Source organism: Monoraphidium neglectum (assembly GCF_000611645.1).
Source record: "Monoraphidium neglectum strain SAG 48.87 unplaced genomic scaffold scaffold00672, whole genome shotgun sequence".
Lineage (NCBI taxonomy): Eukaryota > Viridiplantae > Chlorophyta > Chlorophyceae > Sphaeropleales > Selenastraceae > Monoraphidium > Monoraphidium neglectum.
Genome location: NW_014012956.1, coordinates 7,834 through 22,406, shown reverse-complemented (window position 1 = coordinate 22,406; position 14,573 = coordinate 7,834). Strand labels below are relative to the sequence as shown.

The 14,573-nt window shown below is 67.2% G+C and overlaps 4 protein-coding genes across 4 annotated transcripts; 3 read left to right on the top strand and 1 right to left on the bottom strand.

Moving 5' to 3' along the window:
• Nucleotides 1-130: 130 nt before the first annotated feature.
• On the bottom strand, nt 131-2,643 carry MNEG_4742 (MFS family transporter: phosphate/sugar; the record flags this gene model as incomplete). Its single annotated transcript, XM_014046787.1, has 5 exons — nt 131-228; nt 361-515; nt 702-838; nt 1,150-1,795; nt 2,051-2,643. The coding sequence occupies 5 exons, from the start codon at nt 2,641-2,643 to the stop codon at nt 131-133; spliced, it is 1,629 nt and encodes a 542-aa protein (XP_013902241.1).
• Nucleotides 2,644-3,771: 1,128 nt separating this feature from the next.
• On the top strand, nt 3,772-6,783 carry MNEG_4741 (hypothetical protein; the record flags this gene model as incomplete). The annotated part of the gene is made up of 4 exons (XM_014046786.1): nt 3,772-3,795; nt 5,028-5,433; nt 5,765-5,845; nt 6,131-6,783. 4 exons carry the CDS (start codon nt 3,772-3,774, stop codon nt 6,781-6,783), a joined length of 1,164 nt encoding a protein of 387 aa, XP_013902240.1.
• A 1,394-nt stretch (nt 6,784-8,177) lies between these two features.
• Nucleotides 8,178-9,595, top strand: MNEG_4740 (ribulose-bisphosphate carboxylase small chain; the record flags this gene model as incomplete). Its single annotated transcript, XM_014046785.1, has 4 exons — nt 8,178-8,278; nt 8,575-8,743; nt 9,080-9,148; nt 9,434-9,595. The coding sequence occupies 4 exons, from the start codon at nt 8,178-8,180 to the stop codon at nt 9,593-9,595; spliced, it is 501 nt and encodes a 166-aa protein (XP_013902239.1).
• Nucleotides 9,596-12,499: 2,904 nt separating this feature from the next.
• Nucleotides 12,500-14,125, top strand: MNEG_4739 (hypothetical protein; the record flags this gene model as incomplete). The annotated part of the gene is made up of 1 exon (XM_014046784.1): nt 12,500-14,125. The coding sequence occupies one exon, from the start codon at nt 12,500-12,502 to the stop codon at nt 14,123-14,125; it is 1,626 nt and encodes a 541-aa protein (XP_013902238.1).
• Between the last annotated feature and the right edge of the window lie 448 nt (nt 14,126-14,573).

Genomic DNA, 14,573 nt, shown 5'->3' with positions numbered 1-14,573 from the left:
GGTCGGGGCCGGGTGGTGCGGGCGCGATGTCAGCGGATGCAGCGCGCCTGGTTGGGCAGTCGTTCGGGAGGTGCGTCGATATCGGGTAAGGGGGCGTCGCCGGTGACGTCACAGTGACGTCACAATGACTTCACAATGACGTCACCATCGACGACGCACGGCAGGCGGCGACGGTGCAGTCGAGCGGGGCGGGGGGAACGCGGCTGCTGCACAGCAGTGGCAGGAAAACTGGGCAGTGAACAAGCGGAGGGCGAAGCTGACGACTGGCGCCGAGGGGGGACCGGCAGCGCGCTGGCCGGCAGGGGGCCAAGGACGCGGCCCCGTGCCCCGTGCAGGAAGAGGCGAGCCCCGAAGCCTCACTTGATGAGAGGGCCGACAGGCCCATGCCGAGGGTGATGAAGCCCAGGGCCGCGCCCGCCGAGCCCGCCCCCAGCGGCGACGTGGCGAGCGTCAGCGCGGCGGCGGGGCCGAGCTGCGCGGCGCACTGCATCAGGATTCGCACGTCCCGCACGCGCCTGCGGCAGGGGCGGGACGGGCAAACAGGACGGGTAGGAGGTCGGGTGAGGAGGGAGTTTGCACGGTTTCGCGCGACAATGCTTGAGTTGTGACAGTTTGCAAAGCAGCTGCGTCATGAAAGCGATGAAAGCAGCCGCGGGGTGCAGAGTCAGAGTGTCGCGTCCGACAAGGGCAAAAGAAAGCACAGCGTCCCGGGCGCCGCGGCGCCGCGCGCTGCCGCGTCGCACCAGTGGCGCTGTGTGATGAGGTGGTCTGCGGCCAGGCCTGCAAAGCCGCCGACCAGGGCCTGCAGCAGGTAGGGCGCCAAGGTGAAGGCGCCCAGCTGCGGGTGACATTTAGAGGGGGGTGTGAGGGGTGAGGGGCGTTGTTCTTCAGCGAGTGCGGGGCCGGGGGTAAGGTCGGGCTGGCATGGTGACTGTTGATCAGAGAACACGGTGGGAGTGGGCCGCCTTGTAGAGGGATCACGCCCCCTTCCCGGCAAGGGGGTTGTCCGGTCCCACCGAGTGCGGTGCACAGCGCGCGCGTGCACTCCAGACCCCCCTCAAAAAAAACACCCATGCACATCCACACACACGTGCATGCACGGACACACATATGCATGACGCACGCCCACTGCACCCCAGCCGCCCCCACCTGCTTGAGCTGCAGGCCGCAGTGCTCCATGAAGAAGCTGGGCAGCCACGCCAGCAGCCCATACAGCCCGAAAGAGCTCGAGTACTGCGCCACCGCGATCGCCCACACCTCCTTGCGCCGCATCAGCGGCCAGAAGCCCACGCCTGCGCCCGCGCCGGCCCGCGCCGCCGCAGCCGGCCGCTTCTCCTGCTGCTGCTGTTGCTGCTGCTGCTGCTGCTGCTGCTGCTGCTGCTGCTCCTTGCCTGCGGGGGCCTGGGCCAGGCCACGGTGCACCGCCAGCCAAGGGATCGCCCACAGGGCGGCGAGCCCAGCGAACGCGTGGAAGGCGAGCGGCCAGCCCCCAAACTGGATGAGTGCCGGGCTGAGCCCAAACGCGAGCGCCGTCCCGCAGTGCGCGAGCGCCATGATCGCGCCGATCGCGGCCGAGCGCCGCGCGGGCGGGACGGCGCGCGCCAGCAGCGCGTGGATGGCCGGGAACGCGACGCCCTGAGCCATGCCAACGCCGGCGCGCGCGGCGAGCAGGGCCGGGGCGCCGTAGGCGGCGGCGGCGGGCGTGAGCAGCGCGCAGATCGACCACGCGGCGAGGCCGGCGGCGAGGACGGCGGAGCCGCCATACTTGTCGCTGAGCTGGCCGCCCAAGACTTGGCTGTTGGTTGGGGTTTAGGGTTGAAAAGGGCGTCGTCAGGGGGTGGCCCTCTCCGGGCAGGGCTCAGGGTGTCCGCGCTGGGAATGGGGCTGGCCAAAATCAGCGCCGCAGCGTGGCGCCGGGGGTGTGTCCCTAAAAGGGCGACCCTGCACAGCCCACGCGTGCCCCCTGCAGGGTCCCCAGCCCCGCGCGCGCACGGCACGCGCGGCCCGTCCCGGTCGGCACCCCGGCCCCCGCCGCCAGCCAGGCTCTCACGTTATGCTGTAGCCCGCAAAGAAGGCCGAGAGCACTGTACCGCAGAACCGCTTGTCCCATCCGTACTGCTCCGCCATGGGCACGATCGCCGTGCTGATGCTGGTGCGCGTCGCATACATCAGCAGCGCCGCCGCCGCGCACACGCCAACGACGCGCGCGGCCGCCCGCTGCGCGTCGAGCGCCCGCCGCGCGCGGCGCTCGGCCTCCGCCGCCTCTCGCGCGAGCTCGGCGCGCCGGGCCTCAGCCGCGGCCGCGGCGGCGGCGGAGGCGGCGGCGACGTCGGCTTGCACCTGTTCGACTGCACGGCGCTCCGCGATCTGATCTAGAAGATCAGAGATCAGCTCTGGCGGCGCCTCGGAGGCCGCAGCATCGAGCGGCAAGAGCCGCGGCTGCGATGGCGGCGGCGCCGGCAGCAAAGATGGGACGAGGTCGGCGCCGCCGGGGCCCGGCGGCAGCGGCGCGAGGGCTGGGGCCGGGAGCGCGCCGTTCGGGCCTGGCAGCAGCACCGGCGGCGCCAGCGGCGGCGCGGCGGGGCCGGCCGACGCGTATGCTATAAATGGCGAGGGCGCCGGCGCTGCCGAGGTCGGGGCCATGGGCGGCGCCGATGCGGGCGACGCTGGCGGCATCCCCGTTCCGCCGCCACCCGGGCCAAATGCATCTGGGAGTGCAGCTGGACGAACTGCGCCTCGCCTGCGGCCGCTCAGCGCTGCGCTCCGCCGCCAGGTCGGTGTGGTCGCCACAGCTGTGGGGCGCCTCATTGCTGCGCCAGACACTCCAGAGGGCTGCATCGGACGGTCTGGAGTGGCGCATGCGGTCGTATTGCGAGGCATATTCATTATTAACCTCACAACAGGGTACATCGTGCGGGAGGACGCTCGTCTGACTTTTCGAGAAGCCGTCTGGCGGAGCCCACGAGGATGGTGACCGGCTCAAATACTCTCAATAACCACCTACGGTTCAGTTACGCGCCCGGAGAGCTGCCGAGTGCCTGCACACCGTGGCAGCTGTTTTCGCGCGAGCGCGATTCTCCGTTGTAAGGCTTGCGCTGTTCGTCAAGATATAAGCCTCTTCTGTGTCGGTGAGCAGGACACTCTGTGGCATGAGGTGAACTTGCGTTTCGTTGCTTTGGAAGCTTGGCGCCCGTTTGGTAGGTGCGCCAGCAGGGCGTCGGAGGCGGGTGGGTCGAGGCGGCATGGTGCCCACCCCCCCCCCGAAGTCCCCAAGGCTGTTGTATACATCAACGTAGCTGATCGCACTTGGCACTACCCTGCCATCCCTGGATCCCGGGAGGCAGGTGCACCTGTGTCGCAGCTCGAGCTGGCTTTGAACCTCGTTGGTGTTGATTCTGCCTCAGGGTCACTGGCCATGGAAACGAAGGAGATGCTTTGGAAACCGCACAGCTGCTGCTGAAAGAGCCTGTTAGCATCGATCCAAACCAATGCAGCAACAGCTTCGCATTGTTGGGATTTGCAGACACGACGGCCAGTGCTCTCGGCACGGCTGCGCGAAGCACCAGAGCTTGCAGCACAGGGAGACTGCCCCGAATCGGGGGCCATCGCTGCTACGTGGAGAAATGCTATCACATGCGTGTGCACAGGTGTCGGTACACAGCGCCCATCTGCTTCCTAACACTGCAGGGCTCCTAATCGAGAGTCGCTTCCTGTTGGTGTGTTGGTCGACCCAGCCGCCAAGCTACGCATCGTGCCGCAGCAAACCATTTCATGGCCACACGTGATCAGCCAAGCGTGAGACGAGCCATCTTCTGTGGATGGCCAACAGCAACCACCTGCGTTGCTGCGTTGCCAAGTCAGGACTTCACCTCTTTGGAGGCCCCCGCCTCAGGGCCGGTGCGTGCGTCTGGGGCTTGAGGCAGCGAGTGGATGGAGGGGACGTGTTCCGACGGGTCCTTGCATCATGAATTGCACCTGGCGCCCCAGGACTCTTGTAGCAGGCTTGGCACGACACCGCTTGGAGGTTGGGCGCAATGCCACCAGGTCGGAGCAGCCCTCTCCTGCCCTGTTGCGGGGGACGCGGATGGGATGCACTTCTCGAAGGCAGCCGGAACTACGGTGTGCGCAGTGAGGGCTGGTGTTGGTTTTGCGTGTTTGTAGTCTGGGCTGCTCCACCGTTGACAGTTGGCAGTCCGTTGCTCGAGGCGCTCCGCTGAATTGGGTGTTGGGGCGCAGGTTGGCGGTTGCATCCGCCAGGACTCCTGGATGTCCTTCAAATTTCTTCGGCAAAACCTTTGACAATGCGCAGAGTGCAGGCCTCCACATGCCGCTGCCTGCCCAGGCTGTTGGAACCATTCGTCCCGGTCGCGCCGGCGTGTTGGTAGATGATCATCACCAGTGCGGTGGCCCGTGCAAAGCACAGGGCGCGCTGATTGTATCGATCTTCGGCACAATTACATACTTAAAGCATGTCTTTTGAAACACGACACTCGCAGTGGTGCACAAGTCTTTCCTCACCGCACCTCGCCCATGCCTCGCGCGACCAAGCCGGCGAGCGAGCAGCCTCTCCCACTAGTTATAGTTGAACAACCTGCTGGAGAGCTATGCGTCGGCGCGGATCCCGCGACGCTGGCAGCGGACTCACGGGTGTCAGAAAGTGACAGCCAACCTGCACCCAGCGTCGACCAAACAGCAGGTTCGTCGTGTGCATATCGTCCTTGTCGATGACGGGCTGCTGGCGCCTGCCCGCACAGGACACACGTGCGTGGCGTGCTGTGCATCGCGCTGCATGCGTGTGTGCGTGCAACCCTCGTGCGGCTCAGTTGACGCCGCCGCATGCACGAAGGCGTGCAGCTTGCAAGCTCCACCCCGCACGCCCTCGCAGCGCGCCGGGCCCTGGCGGAGCAGTATCGGAATACCGTCCTTCGGCAGAGGCGCATCGTCTTCCTCTGCCTGCTGTGTGAGCGGCGCGGTCACCGCAGCGCACGGCGCTGCATTCCGCCTGATTCGCTCACGCTCGGCCGCAGCCGCACCGCTCGCTCACCTCTCGGTGCCACGGGAGGCAGGGTCAGCTCCCAGCACTACCCACCTCACACGCCGCTACCCTCATCGCGCGCCTGCTTCACTCATCAGTCGGCGACTTCATCATCTTCGCCTCTGTCCTCGTCAGCAAGCTCGCAAACAGCAAGTTCGCAAATCGCTGGGACGACAGCGGCGGCGGCGGCGCAAACAGCAGCACTAGCGCAGACCCCGCGGCGGGTCCCTCCGCGGCGACCGTCGGGGCGCTCGCGTCGCCCTCGCCGGCGGTCTCGGCGGCGGCGCTCAAGGGCCCTGGGGCGAGCAGCGTCACCGTCACCTGGTGGCTAGTGCCCTCAGAGCTGAAGCTGGAGGATGTGATCTTCTCATTGGTGCTCGATCTGCTGGGCGCCCTGGGTGAGTGGTCGCCAGCCCTGGCCCTGGCTGCGCCCCGGCCCACGCGGCGCCGGCGCGTGCACGCGCCGTGCAGGGACGCAGCGGCACGCAGGGGGCGGTGCCGCTGGGCCAAGCTGGCCCGCACCATTGACGCCTGGACACGACCGGTGCCGGCACGTTGTGTTTCCGCCGCGTGCACCTGCCGGCCTGAGCGTATGCTGCCTCTTGCCCCGGCTGGGCGCTGGCATGCCAGGTCAGCAGCAGCAACAGTAGGCGCGCCGCCGCTCTTGCCGCCTCCACGCAAGCATTTCCGTCATCCTTACCACCGCGCCCGCTGCCCTTCTCCCTGCAGGCGCCCTCAACAACCGCACCTCGATTATCAGCCTGTTCATCCTCCTTGAGGCCCTCTGCACGGCGCTCATCACGCTGTCAGGTGTGGGGCGCGCGGTGCGCTCATCACGCACACCACGCGCAAGCGCGTGCCCAACGGCCGCCCCGCTGATCCTCCTGGCCTGGCCGGCCGCACGCACCTTCTTGCGCAAGAACCGTCCTGCCTTCGAGCGCGACTGTTGGTGGCTCCACGCTGTATCAGCGGCGAAACGCACAACGCTGTCTCCACCCGGCACCCTCTCCGCCGTCCCACGCTATCCGCGTTGCGCATCCTCCCCCAAACCCCCCGCCCACCGCCTCGCTGCCCCGACCCACCCTTGGCCCCCAGGCGTCTCCCTCTTCCATTTGTTCCGAATCTCCCTCCTGGTGGGCGCCTTCTACATGCGCGCCTCCATCCTCATGGCCGCCGCGATGGACGACGCGGTTCTGATGCTGCGCCCCCCGCGCCGCGGCGGCGGCTGGACGAGCGGCCCGTACTCGGGCTGGCGCGCCGTGGGTTGGACCACGCGGCAGCCGCCGCCGCAGACAACAGCAGTGGTTGATGTCGAGGTTCCTGCGGACAATGTTGCGGATGGCGGCGGCGGCGCGGCGGGGGCGGCGACGGGCCACGGGCGGGCGGGGGCGGCAGCGGCAGCGGCGGGCGAGGGGACCGCGTCGTCTGAGCGGCAGCAGCGCCGGCAAGACGCGCAGCAGCCGGCGTCGCCGGGGCGCGCGCCGCAGCAGGCGCAGCAGCAGGAGGAAGAGCGGCGTGTGGCGGACGGGTGGCGGCAGTGGTGGCACCAGGGCTGGGGCCCCTACACGCGCCAGCAGCTGCAGCGGCCGGCAGCCGCGAACGGCGACGTGCGTGCAGGCGCCACGAGGGCGGCGGACACAACTTCGCCCTGGCAGGAGCTGGCTCAGCAGCAGGGGCGGGCAGGCGCAGGCGAGCCGGCCAGCCAGCCCGCAGGCCCAGCAGCTGCTTCTGGTCACCCAAACAGCTGAGGCTCTGTGATCTGCGCGGGCCGAGCCGGGTCTGAATGAATGTGCGCGGCCCTTCTGGGTCCAGCAGCGCAGCCGGGGCAATTTCTATTTACTGCTGGGGACGGCGCACGCCAGCAATGCCTGCTGGTCGTGGCTCATGTGCATGGGTGCCACATCAGGCAGGGACTTGTAAACAGGGTGGGGTCTGGGGCTTGTTTGATCGATTTGATACCAATGCATCCCTTCTGCTGCCCACAGGTGCAGCTACGCAGCTGCTACCGCACCAATAAAATGCAGGTTTTGGCGATACGGCCCTGTTTGAGTCGACCATGAAGTCTGCCTGCATCGTCGACTTGCTGTTGCACGTACATTGCACGCATGACTTGGAGCAGCGCGGCCTTGTGTCATGTGTTTATGGTGCGCGCGACTCAAGCCATTGTAAGTCTATGTTGAGTGGCGCATGTCCGTTTGCGTGCTGGCTGAGCGGCGTGCTCAAGCACGCAAAGCATCGTATCACTTGGGCGGCGCTGTGGAGGTGCTGCAAATGGACTTTGCTGGCCGGGCTGTATCAATTGCCGCATGTATCGCGTCGCCCTGTGCTATTCTTCAGCAGGGTAGCCCTCGCGTCGGGTATGGCTGCGCTCAAAGTGCAAAAGCAAGCCTCACTTTGAAACGAGGGGACGAGTTCAGGGCTACCCCTCCTCCTCGTCCGCCTCCTCTCCCTTCGCCTGCTGCTGCGGTTGCTGCTGCGACGCCAGGCTGCTGCTACTGCTGCTGCTGGTGCTCGTGCTGCTTTCACTGCCGTCTCGTTGGCTGCAAAGGAATCCGGCCTTGTGTTGGTGACAGCCAAAGGCATTGGCTGCAAAGGTGCCCTCGTGCTGCCACCAGCATTCTCACGCAGATCAGCAAATGCCAATTGCTTGAACTGATCGACACCTTAGGATTCATTCTTAGCCTACATGCAGCAGCTTGCTTTTGTGCCCGCCCATCAAAGCGTCAGCAGTCCGGCGGCGGCCCGCATCAAAGCAACTCCTACTCAGAGAGCGCATTTGCAAGCAGGCGCCCTGGACGCGCCAATACAGCTTATGGAATACTTCCGTTAGGCCAATGCTGCTGCGAAATGGGCGATGCCAGCAGCGCGTGCCGGGGCGATCTCGCTCCTTGCGCCGATCGTTCCGTGGCTGAGCACAACGTGGCGCCAGGTGGTTGCCAGCAATTCGAGGTTCGCATCGCGCAGTGGCAGCGCCTCCAGACGGGGCACTCCGCCGACACTAGACACCCGGATCCTACGCCTGCTCGCTTTCCCCGCGTGTCTTCTAATTCCCCCCGCGCGGCCACATTCACACTTTGCAAGCTCGTATCTTGCCCTCATCCCTCATATCAGCCCTTCTCACGCTCCACCTCCTCCCAGCACAATGGCTCTGACCATGAAGAGCGTGGCGGTGTCCCGGGTTGCCGCCAAGGCGCCCGTCGCCAAGGCCAACAAGATGATGGTGTGGCAGCCCGTGAACAACAAGTGAGCGCGTGGGGTGCCGGCCACGGGGGTCCCCAACCCCCACGCGATCGCAACAACGTCCTGGTCTGGCAGCTCGCATTGCGGCCCTCATTGCGCTCCAAAGGCCGCTCGACATCGTCATTCTGGCAATGCGATCCCAATGTGCCAGCAATTGCGGCCCAAGCAGGCTGATGACATGGGTTCGGCACCTGCACACCAACCCGGTCAGCGATGCTTCTTCCGGGCCCTACCGCCCCCATCCTGGTCCCTGGCATCATCCTCACCACTCGCCCGGCCCCACTATCCCCAATTCCCAGGTTCTTCGAGACCTTCTCGTACCTGCCCCCCCTCAACGACAACCAGATCGCCCGCCAGGTTGACTACATCATCAACAACGGCTGGACCCCCTGCCTGGAGTTCGCCGCCCCCGACTCCGCCTACACCTCCAACACCAACGTCGTCCGCATCCAGAACGGCGCCACCTGCGTGAGTGGCCCTTGCCCCGCCCCGCCACGACGCCCGCTGCTCAACCGACTCGCCGCAGCCAGCGCTCCCTTTTTGGGGCACCTTTTGGCATGCCAGCAATGCCAGCAACATGGCGATGCCTTGATCAGCCGGCATCAGCTAGATCCCCACATCCAGATCCTAATCAATGACAGGACACAGGAGCACATGCCTTCGCACACACCCCGCATGCCTGCCACAGCAACTTTGGTGTAGATTCTCCTCAAGTGTGTCACCCTAGCACCTGCCTAGCTGCCATTGTTTGAACACATCCCTCATATTCTGCTCCTTCTGCAACCCCCCTGTGTAACCCCCCAGAACTACTACGACAACCGCTACTGGACCATGTGGAAGCTGCCCATGTTCGGCTGCACCGACCCCAGCCAGGTGCGCGCTGCTGCTGGCCGGCGCTGAAGCACGGAGCATGGGCTGCAGGCTTCAGCCCTTATTGACGCGACAGCGCACGCACGCATGCGTTGGAACAGCATGCCACACCTTGCTGTTGCTTGCAAGTCGCGCGCTCGACAAGGCACCAACGCAGGCTATGACTGCGCGGCAGGTGCCAGTGCTGGCCATATCCCGCAATTACTCCCTAGGTCCTCTTGCCCCACCCCTTGGCCCACCTCCTGACCATTGCCTACCCCTCCCAACACCCTCCCCACCGTTCCTCAGGTCCTGAAGGAGATCGCCGCCTGCACCAAGGCCTGCCCCGACGCGTACATCCGCATGGCCGCGTTCGACGCCTCCCGCCAGGTGCAGGTCACCTCCATGCTTGTGCACCGCCCGACCACCGCCAAGGACTGGAAGGCCCCCGACAGGCGCCAGCTGGCCTAAGCCGCCCGCGCCTCTCTCTGATGGCACGGTTGGGGGCGCCGCCCCGCGCCGGCGCCCCCTGGCGCGCGGTGCGCGCCCCAACGTTGTTTACGGAGGCGGCGCCTTCGGCGCGGCCGCGCCGCGGGCGCCTGCCTCCGGGCCGTGAGCTTGCCTGTTTGTGTCTGGGTTGAGAGCATTTCTGCGCGCCGCGTGCTCCCGCGCGCGGCGCGGCGCGACGCTTGCCGCCGCCCCTCACATTCACATTCATCCCCGGGCAGCTCCGACGGCTTCGGGATTGACACGCGAGTTTTCAGCCAGGACGCTGGCTTCTTTTGCGCGCCGGGGTCCCCCCTTGCGTGCGCATACCTCTACTGTCGCTTCCCTGATTCGTGCGCCAACAGCGGCGGGGAGGTTTTGGGTGCGCGCCATTGTTGCGCGCTCTTCTTGCCGCGCACTTGTATTCCGGCTGCCGCTGGCTGGGGGTGTAGGCCACCGCCAAGCAGTGTAACCCATTGAGAAGGGTTGGACAAAGCTGAAAGATGTACACTGCTGCAGGCTGGGGTTGACAGGGTGTGATATGAAGTGGCAACCGGAGAGCTGGTCAGGTTCGATGGCTTACCACGCAGTGCTGAGAAAATTGACGAGGTCAACGCGGGCGTGTTCGAGGGTACAGTAAATGGTGTGGGTGCAGAAGTGCCTGTGGTACCTACCATTCTACATTGTGATGATGGTCACCCACGCCTTGACGTGTGCAGTGCAGCCTCCAAATTCAGTGTTGCCAGGTACCTGAGTACCAACCAACCCATCTGCAGTCATCGCCCATGTCACACTGCAAGTCCAGGGTATCATATGTTGGCAGCACCGTGATAATGTGGCTTCTTCGTGGCATGTACTTGTAGCGTCACAATGGTCTACATACAACGGTAGTACGAACGGTACCAGATCATTCTCTTGACGACAGGCGATGATAAAATCTTGAATTTTTCGTGAGAATGGAGCATGGCATCAACACCCTAGCCATGGAACCCGCGCAAGGGCTGCTGGAGCTTCCTCATTCAGTGCTGGTGCGTTCGAGGAGTTCTTGTGCTCTTCTGCTGCTGCTGCTTTGCTGCTGCACGCTTGTGGCGTTCCCATGGCGGCGCTTGTTGCCGCGATTCCAGCAGCCGCATGCAATAACAAACAATAATCTACCATAAAGACCAGCAAACCTATCATATGCCGAGGTGGAATTGGGAGGGTCAATCGCCTCGGATCCGTCTCAGGGGCACCAACATGCCCATCAAAGCCCCCACAGCGGGTCTGGCCGCATCCCCTCCACACACAAGCCCCCCACCCGCCGCATCCTCTGACTCACGCTGTCCAGGCCCACATCCTGTCGCACCTGGGTGACGCAGCCGCCATAGTCCGCGCCTGCACCGCGTGCCGCGCCCTCCGGTCGCTCATCGGCCCTCTGCAAGCCCAGCCCGCCGTCGCTGCCAGCGCCGGCGCCGCCCCGGCAAGACCAGCGGCGGCGGCGGCGCCGCCGCCGCCCTTCCGCAGCGTACGCCGGCTGCGGGTCCTGTCCAGCCACCCGAGCCTACAGGATGCCGCTGCATGGCTGCCGCGCGCGTTCCCAGACGTCTCGCACGTCGACTGCTCGGCAGCTTCCCACGTGCCCGAGGAGTGGCTCGCGCCGCTGCTCCGCGCGCTGCCTGCCCTGCGGTCGCTGCGCGTGGACGGCCTGCGGGCGTGGCAGGGCCGCGCGTCGCTGCCCGCGGCCGCGCCGCGGCTGCGGCGGCTGGACGCGCGCGGGACGGCGCTTGACCTGTGCTCGAACGACGCCGGGTGGCTGGCGCGCGGCGCGGCCGCGTGCGACCTGACGCGGCTGTCGCTGGGGGGCGCCGCGCACGGCTTGTGGCGCTGCCAGGGCCACGGGCTGCTCAAATGCGCGCTGTGCCAGGCGCGTGCAGGGCACGGTCTGTTGCAGCGGCGGTTTGCATGCGGCCCGCCTTGCCCGTTGTGCTGTGGTTTCAAGGGGTCGAGGCGACCCTGGTAGATGCACCATGGACAGGTTGCAGCGCTGCTTGATCCACAAACGGCGCACCTGTCCACGCCACAGCCCACCTCCGTGGTGCTCGTCAGAAGCACAAAGATCCACACTGCCCTGCGGTCTGGTGACTTCCAAACGCACACCCACACACACACACGCGCGCGCACACACACACATACACACACACACACCAGGACCAATCCGTGCTGGGCCGTCTGCTGGCCAACAGCCCGATGCTATTGGACCTTGACCTGTCAGACCTCCCAAGGCTGCCCAGCCACGTCCTCAGGGCGGCGCTCGAGGCCGCGGGCGCCGCCCAGCAGCGCGGCGCGCGTGGGAACGGGGGCGACGGTGGCGGCTGCGGCGCGCCGCTGGTGCGGCTGCGGCGGCTGAGCCTTGCGGGCTGCGAGCGTCTGCAGCCGCCGCTGGAGCTGTTGGCGGGCTGCACGCAGTTGGTCAATTTGGACGTGTCCGGCACTGCGGCAACGGACGCTGACGTCATAGTGATGTCAGAGTACCTGCAGCTGCTGCGCCGGCTGGACGTGTCCGGATGCATCGCCCTGACGGATGCGGGCGTGCGTGGCCTGGCCGGCGCGGCCGCAGTGCGCCGTGGGCGCCTGCGCGCGCTCGGCGCGGGTCGGCTGCCGAGGGTGACTGGCAGGGGGTTTGCTGAGCTGCTGGGCTCGTGGGCGCGCTGCGCTGTGGTGGAGTGGAGCTGGGAAAGGCGTGTGTGTGGAGATGGGCGGCTGGGCGGCTGCTGCAGCGATGGTGGCTGTGGAAGCTGGGGCGGCAGCAGCAGCAGCAGCAGCAGCAGCAGCAGCAGCGGCGGCAGCTGCAGCAGCACCAGCAGCGATAGTGACTCTGGCAAAGTGGGTGCCAGCACCAGCAGCCCGACAATGCATGGCAAGCGGGTCTGCGGCAACCGGCGGTGCCGCAGGCGGCGTCGGTATCTGCTGCGGCTCGACGTCTCCGGCAGCGGCGCCGTCGATGGCGGCGTGATTCGCGCCATCGTGAGCGCCGCCGCCGCCGACGCCGCTGCCGCTGCAGCGCCCATTGCGTCTCCGCCCACGCCGGCTGCGCTGACGTGGCGAGAGGGCAAATCGAGTGATGAGGAAGAGCACGGGGGCACCGCTGGCGGTTGGCTTCTTGGCGGCAGACGTGGTGGCGGTGACGACGGCGGCGGCGGAGGCGCGGCTGAGGAGGCTGCCGAGCTGCTGGCGAGCTTGGGGCTTGAGCCTGAAGAAAGCAGCAGCAGCAGACACGGGGGCTTGGAGGGACGGGCGCGCAGCAGCAGCGGCGGCGGGGGCCTTGAAGGGAGCCCGCACGTGCGGCCCACGGAGCGGCGGCGGGTCGGGCGTGTGCAGCTCGGGGCGCTGCTCGCGGCGGGCTGCCCGCTGGGCGCGTGCGATTTGGGGGCGCTCGGCGCCGCCGGCTGCCTGCGGCGCCTCGCGGCGCTCGACCTGCGCCACTGCGAGCCGCTGCGCAGGCCGCCGCAGGAGGCCGCCGCGGCGAGCGCGCCCGCGGCGGCCCGCGGCGGCGCCGGCGGTGGCCTTCAAAATCGCGGGCCCGATCACCCGCTCGCCGCGGCGCTTGTGGCCAGCATCGAGCCACGTGCGCTGCGCGTGCTGCGCCTCGACGGCTGCCACCTCAGCGACGCCGCCGCGGCCGCGCTCGCGGCGCACTGTGGCGGCTCGCTGTCGGAGCTCTCCCTCGTCGGCTGCCGTCCCCTGGGCGACGCCGGCCTGCGCGCCTTAGCGACGCGCTGCACGCGCCTGCGCGCGTTGGCCATCGGCGGCGCAGGCGCGCACTGGCGTGAGGACGCGGCGCTCGCGGGCGCGCCGGCGCTGGCGGCGCTGACGTCGCTGCGCGTCGCGCGGCGCGCGCTGCTGACCGACGCTCAGTTGGCCGCGGTTCTCGCCGGCTGCACTCGGCTGCGGTCGCTGCAGCTCGCGGGCTGCTACAGCCTTACAGACCGCGCGTTCGCCCCCCAGCTCCCTCCGCCCCAGCTCCCTCAGCCGCCGGGCCACGACGGCGGCAGCGGGGGCAACCTCGGCAGCAGCAGCAGCAGCAGCAGCAGCAGCAGCAGCGGCTGTGCCGTTCACAGCGGGGGAAGCAGCGCAGCCAGCTGCCCGGCGGCAGACGACGGGGCCGCCTACGAAGTTGTACCGCAGCAGGCGCCGCCCCTCCAGCAGTACACGTCGATCACCGATGTGTCACTCGTGGCCATGGACGCGTCATTCACCGGCTCCGGCCTCGCGCGCCTGCCGCGGCTGCGCTCGCTGCGGCTGAGCGCGTGCCCCGGCGTCACGCCCGCCGCGGCCCAGCTGGTGGTCGCCTGCTGCAGCCGGCTGGCCGAGTTTGAGCTCCCTGCCCACCTGGCGGGGGCCCCGCTGCCGCTGCAGGCGGGCGCGCGGGGCGCGGCGGGGCGGCTGCACGTGAGCGTCGACGGGCGGGGGCTCGGGGCGGGCGGAGCGGCGCCGGCTCGGCGGCGGGGAGGGGGCGGAGGTGGAGGTTGGGGTTAGCCGATGTTTTGCTGCAGCCAACCTTGAGGACATGTGCAGCGCCAAGAGGGGGTTCCGCAGCGGGGGGCCCACTCAGCAATCTGTTTGCCTCGCACGTCTGTTCATTTTTTTTCCAAGGCGAGGCACCAACCGATCACCTAGCCCCGGTGTGCAGCAGTTATCAACCACCACAGCAGCTGACTGGGCACACACGTGCATCCCTTCGCACCTGATAATTTATCACCCCAGTCTATTGACGTGGCGTTCGCGTTTTTTGACCCTGGTTGGTCGCGCAGCAAGACTGGCATACTCACTCACTCGGAAAGTGAGCAGCCGAGCCATCGACCCGGCACGTGCACACGGCTTGAAACTCCCAAGTGCGCCAGACTATGGCTGACCTCCGTGGTGCTTTTTGGGGCGGCCGCCCGTGACTCAGGGCAGGAGGGAGCACGGGGCTTTGGGAAAGCAA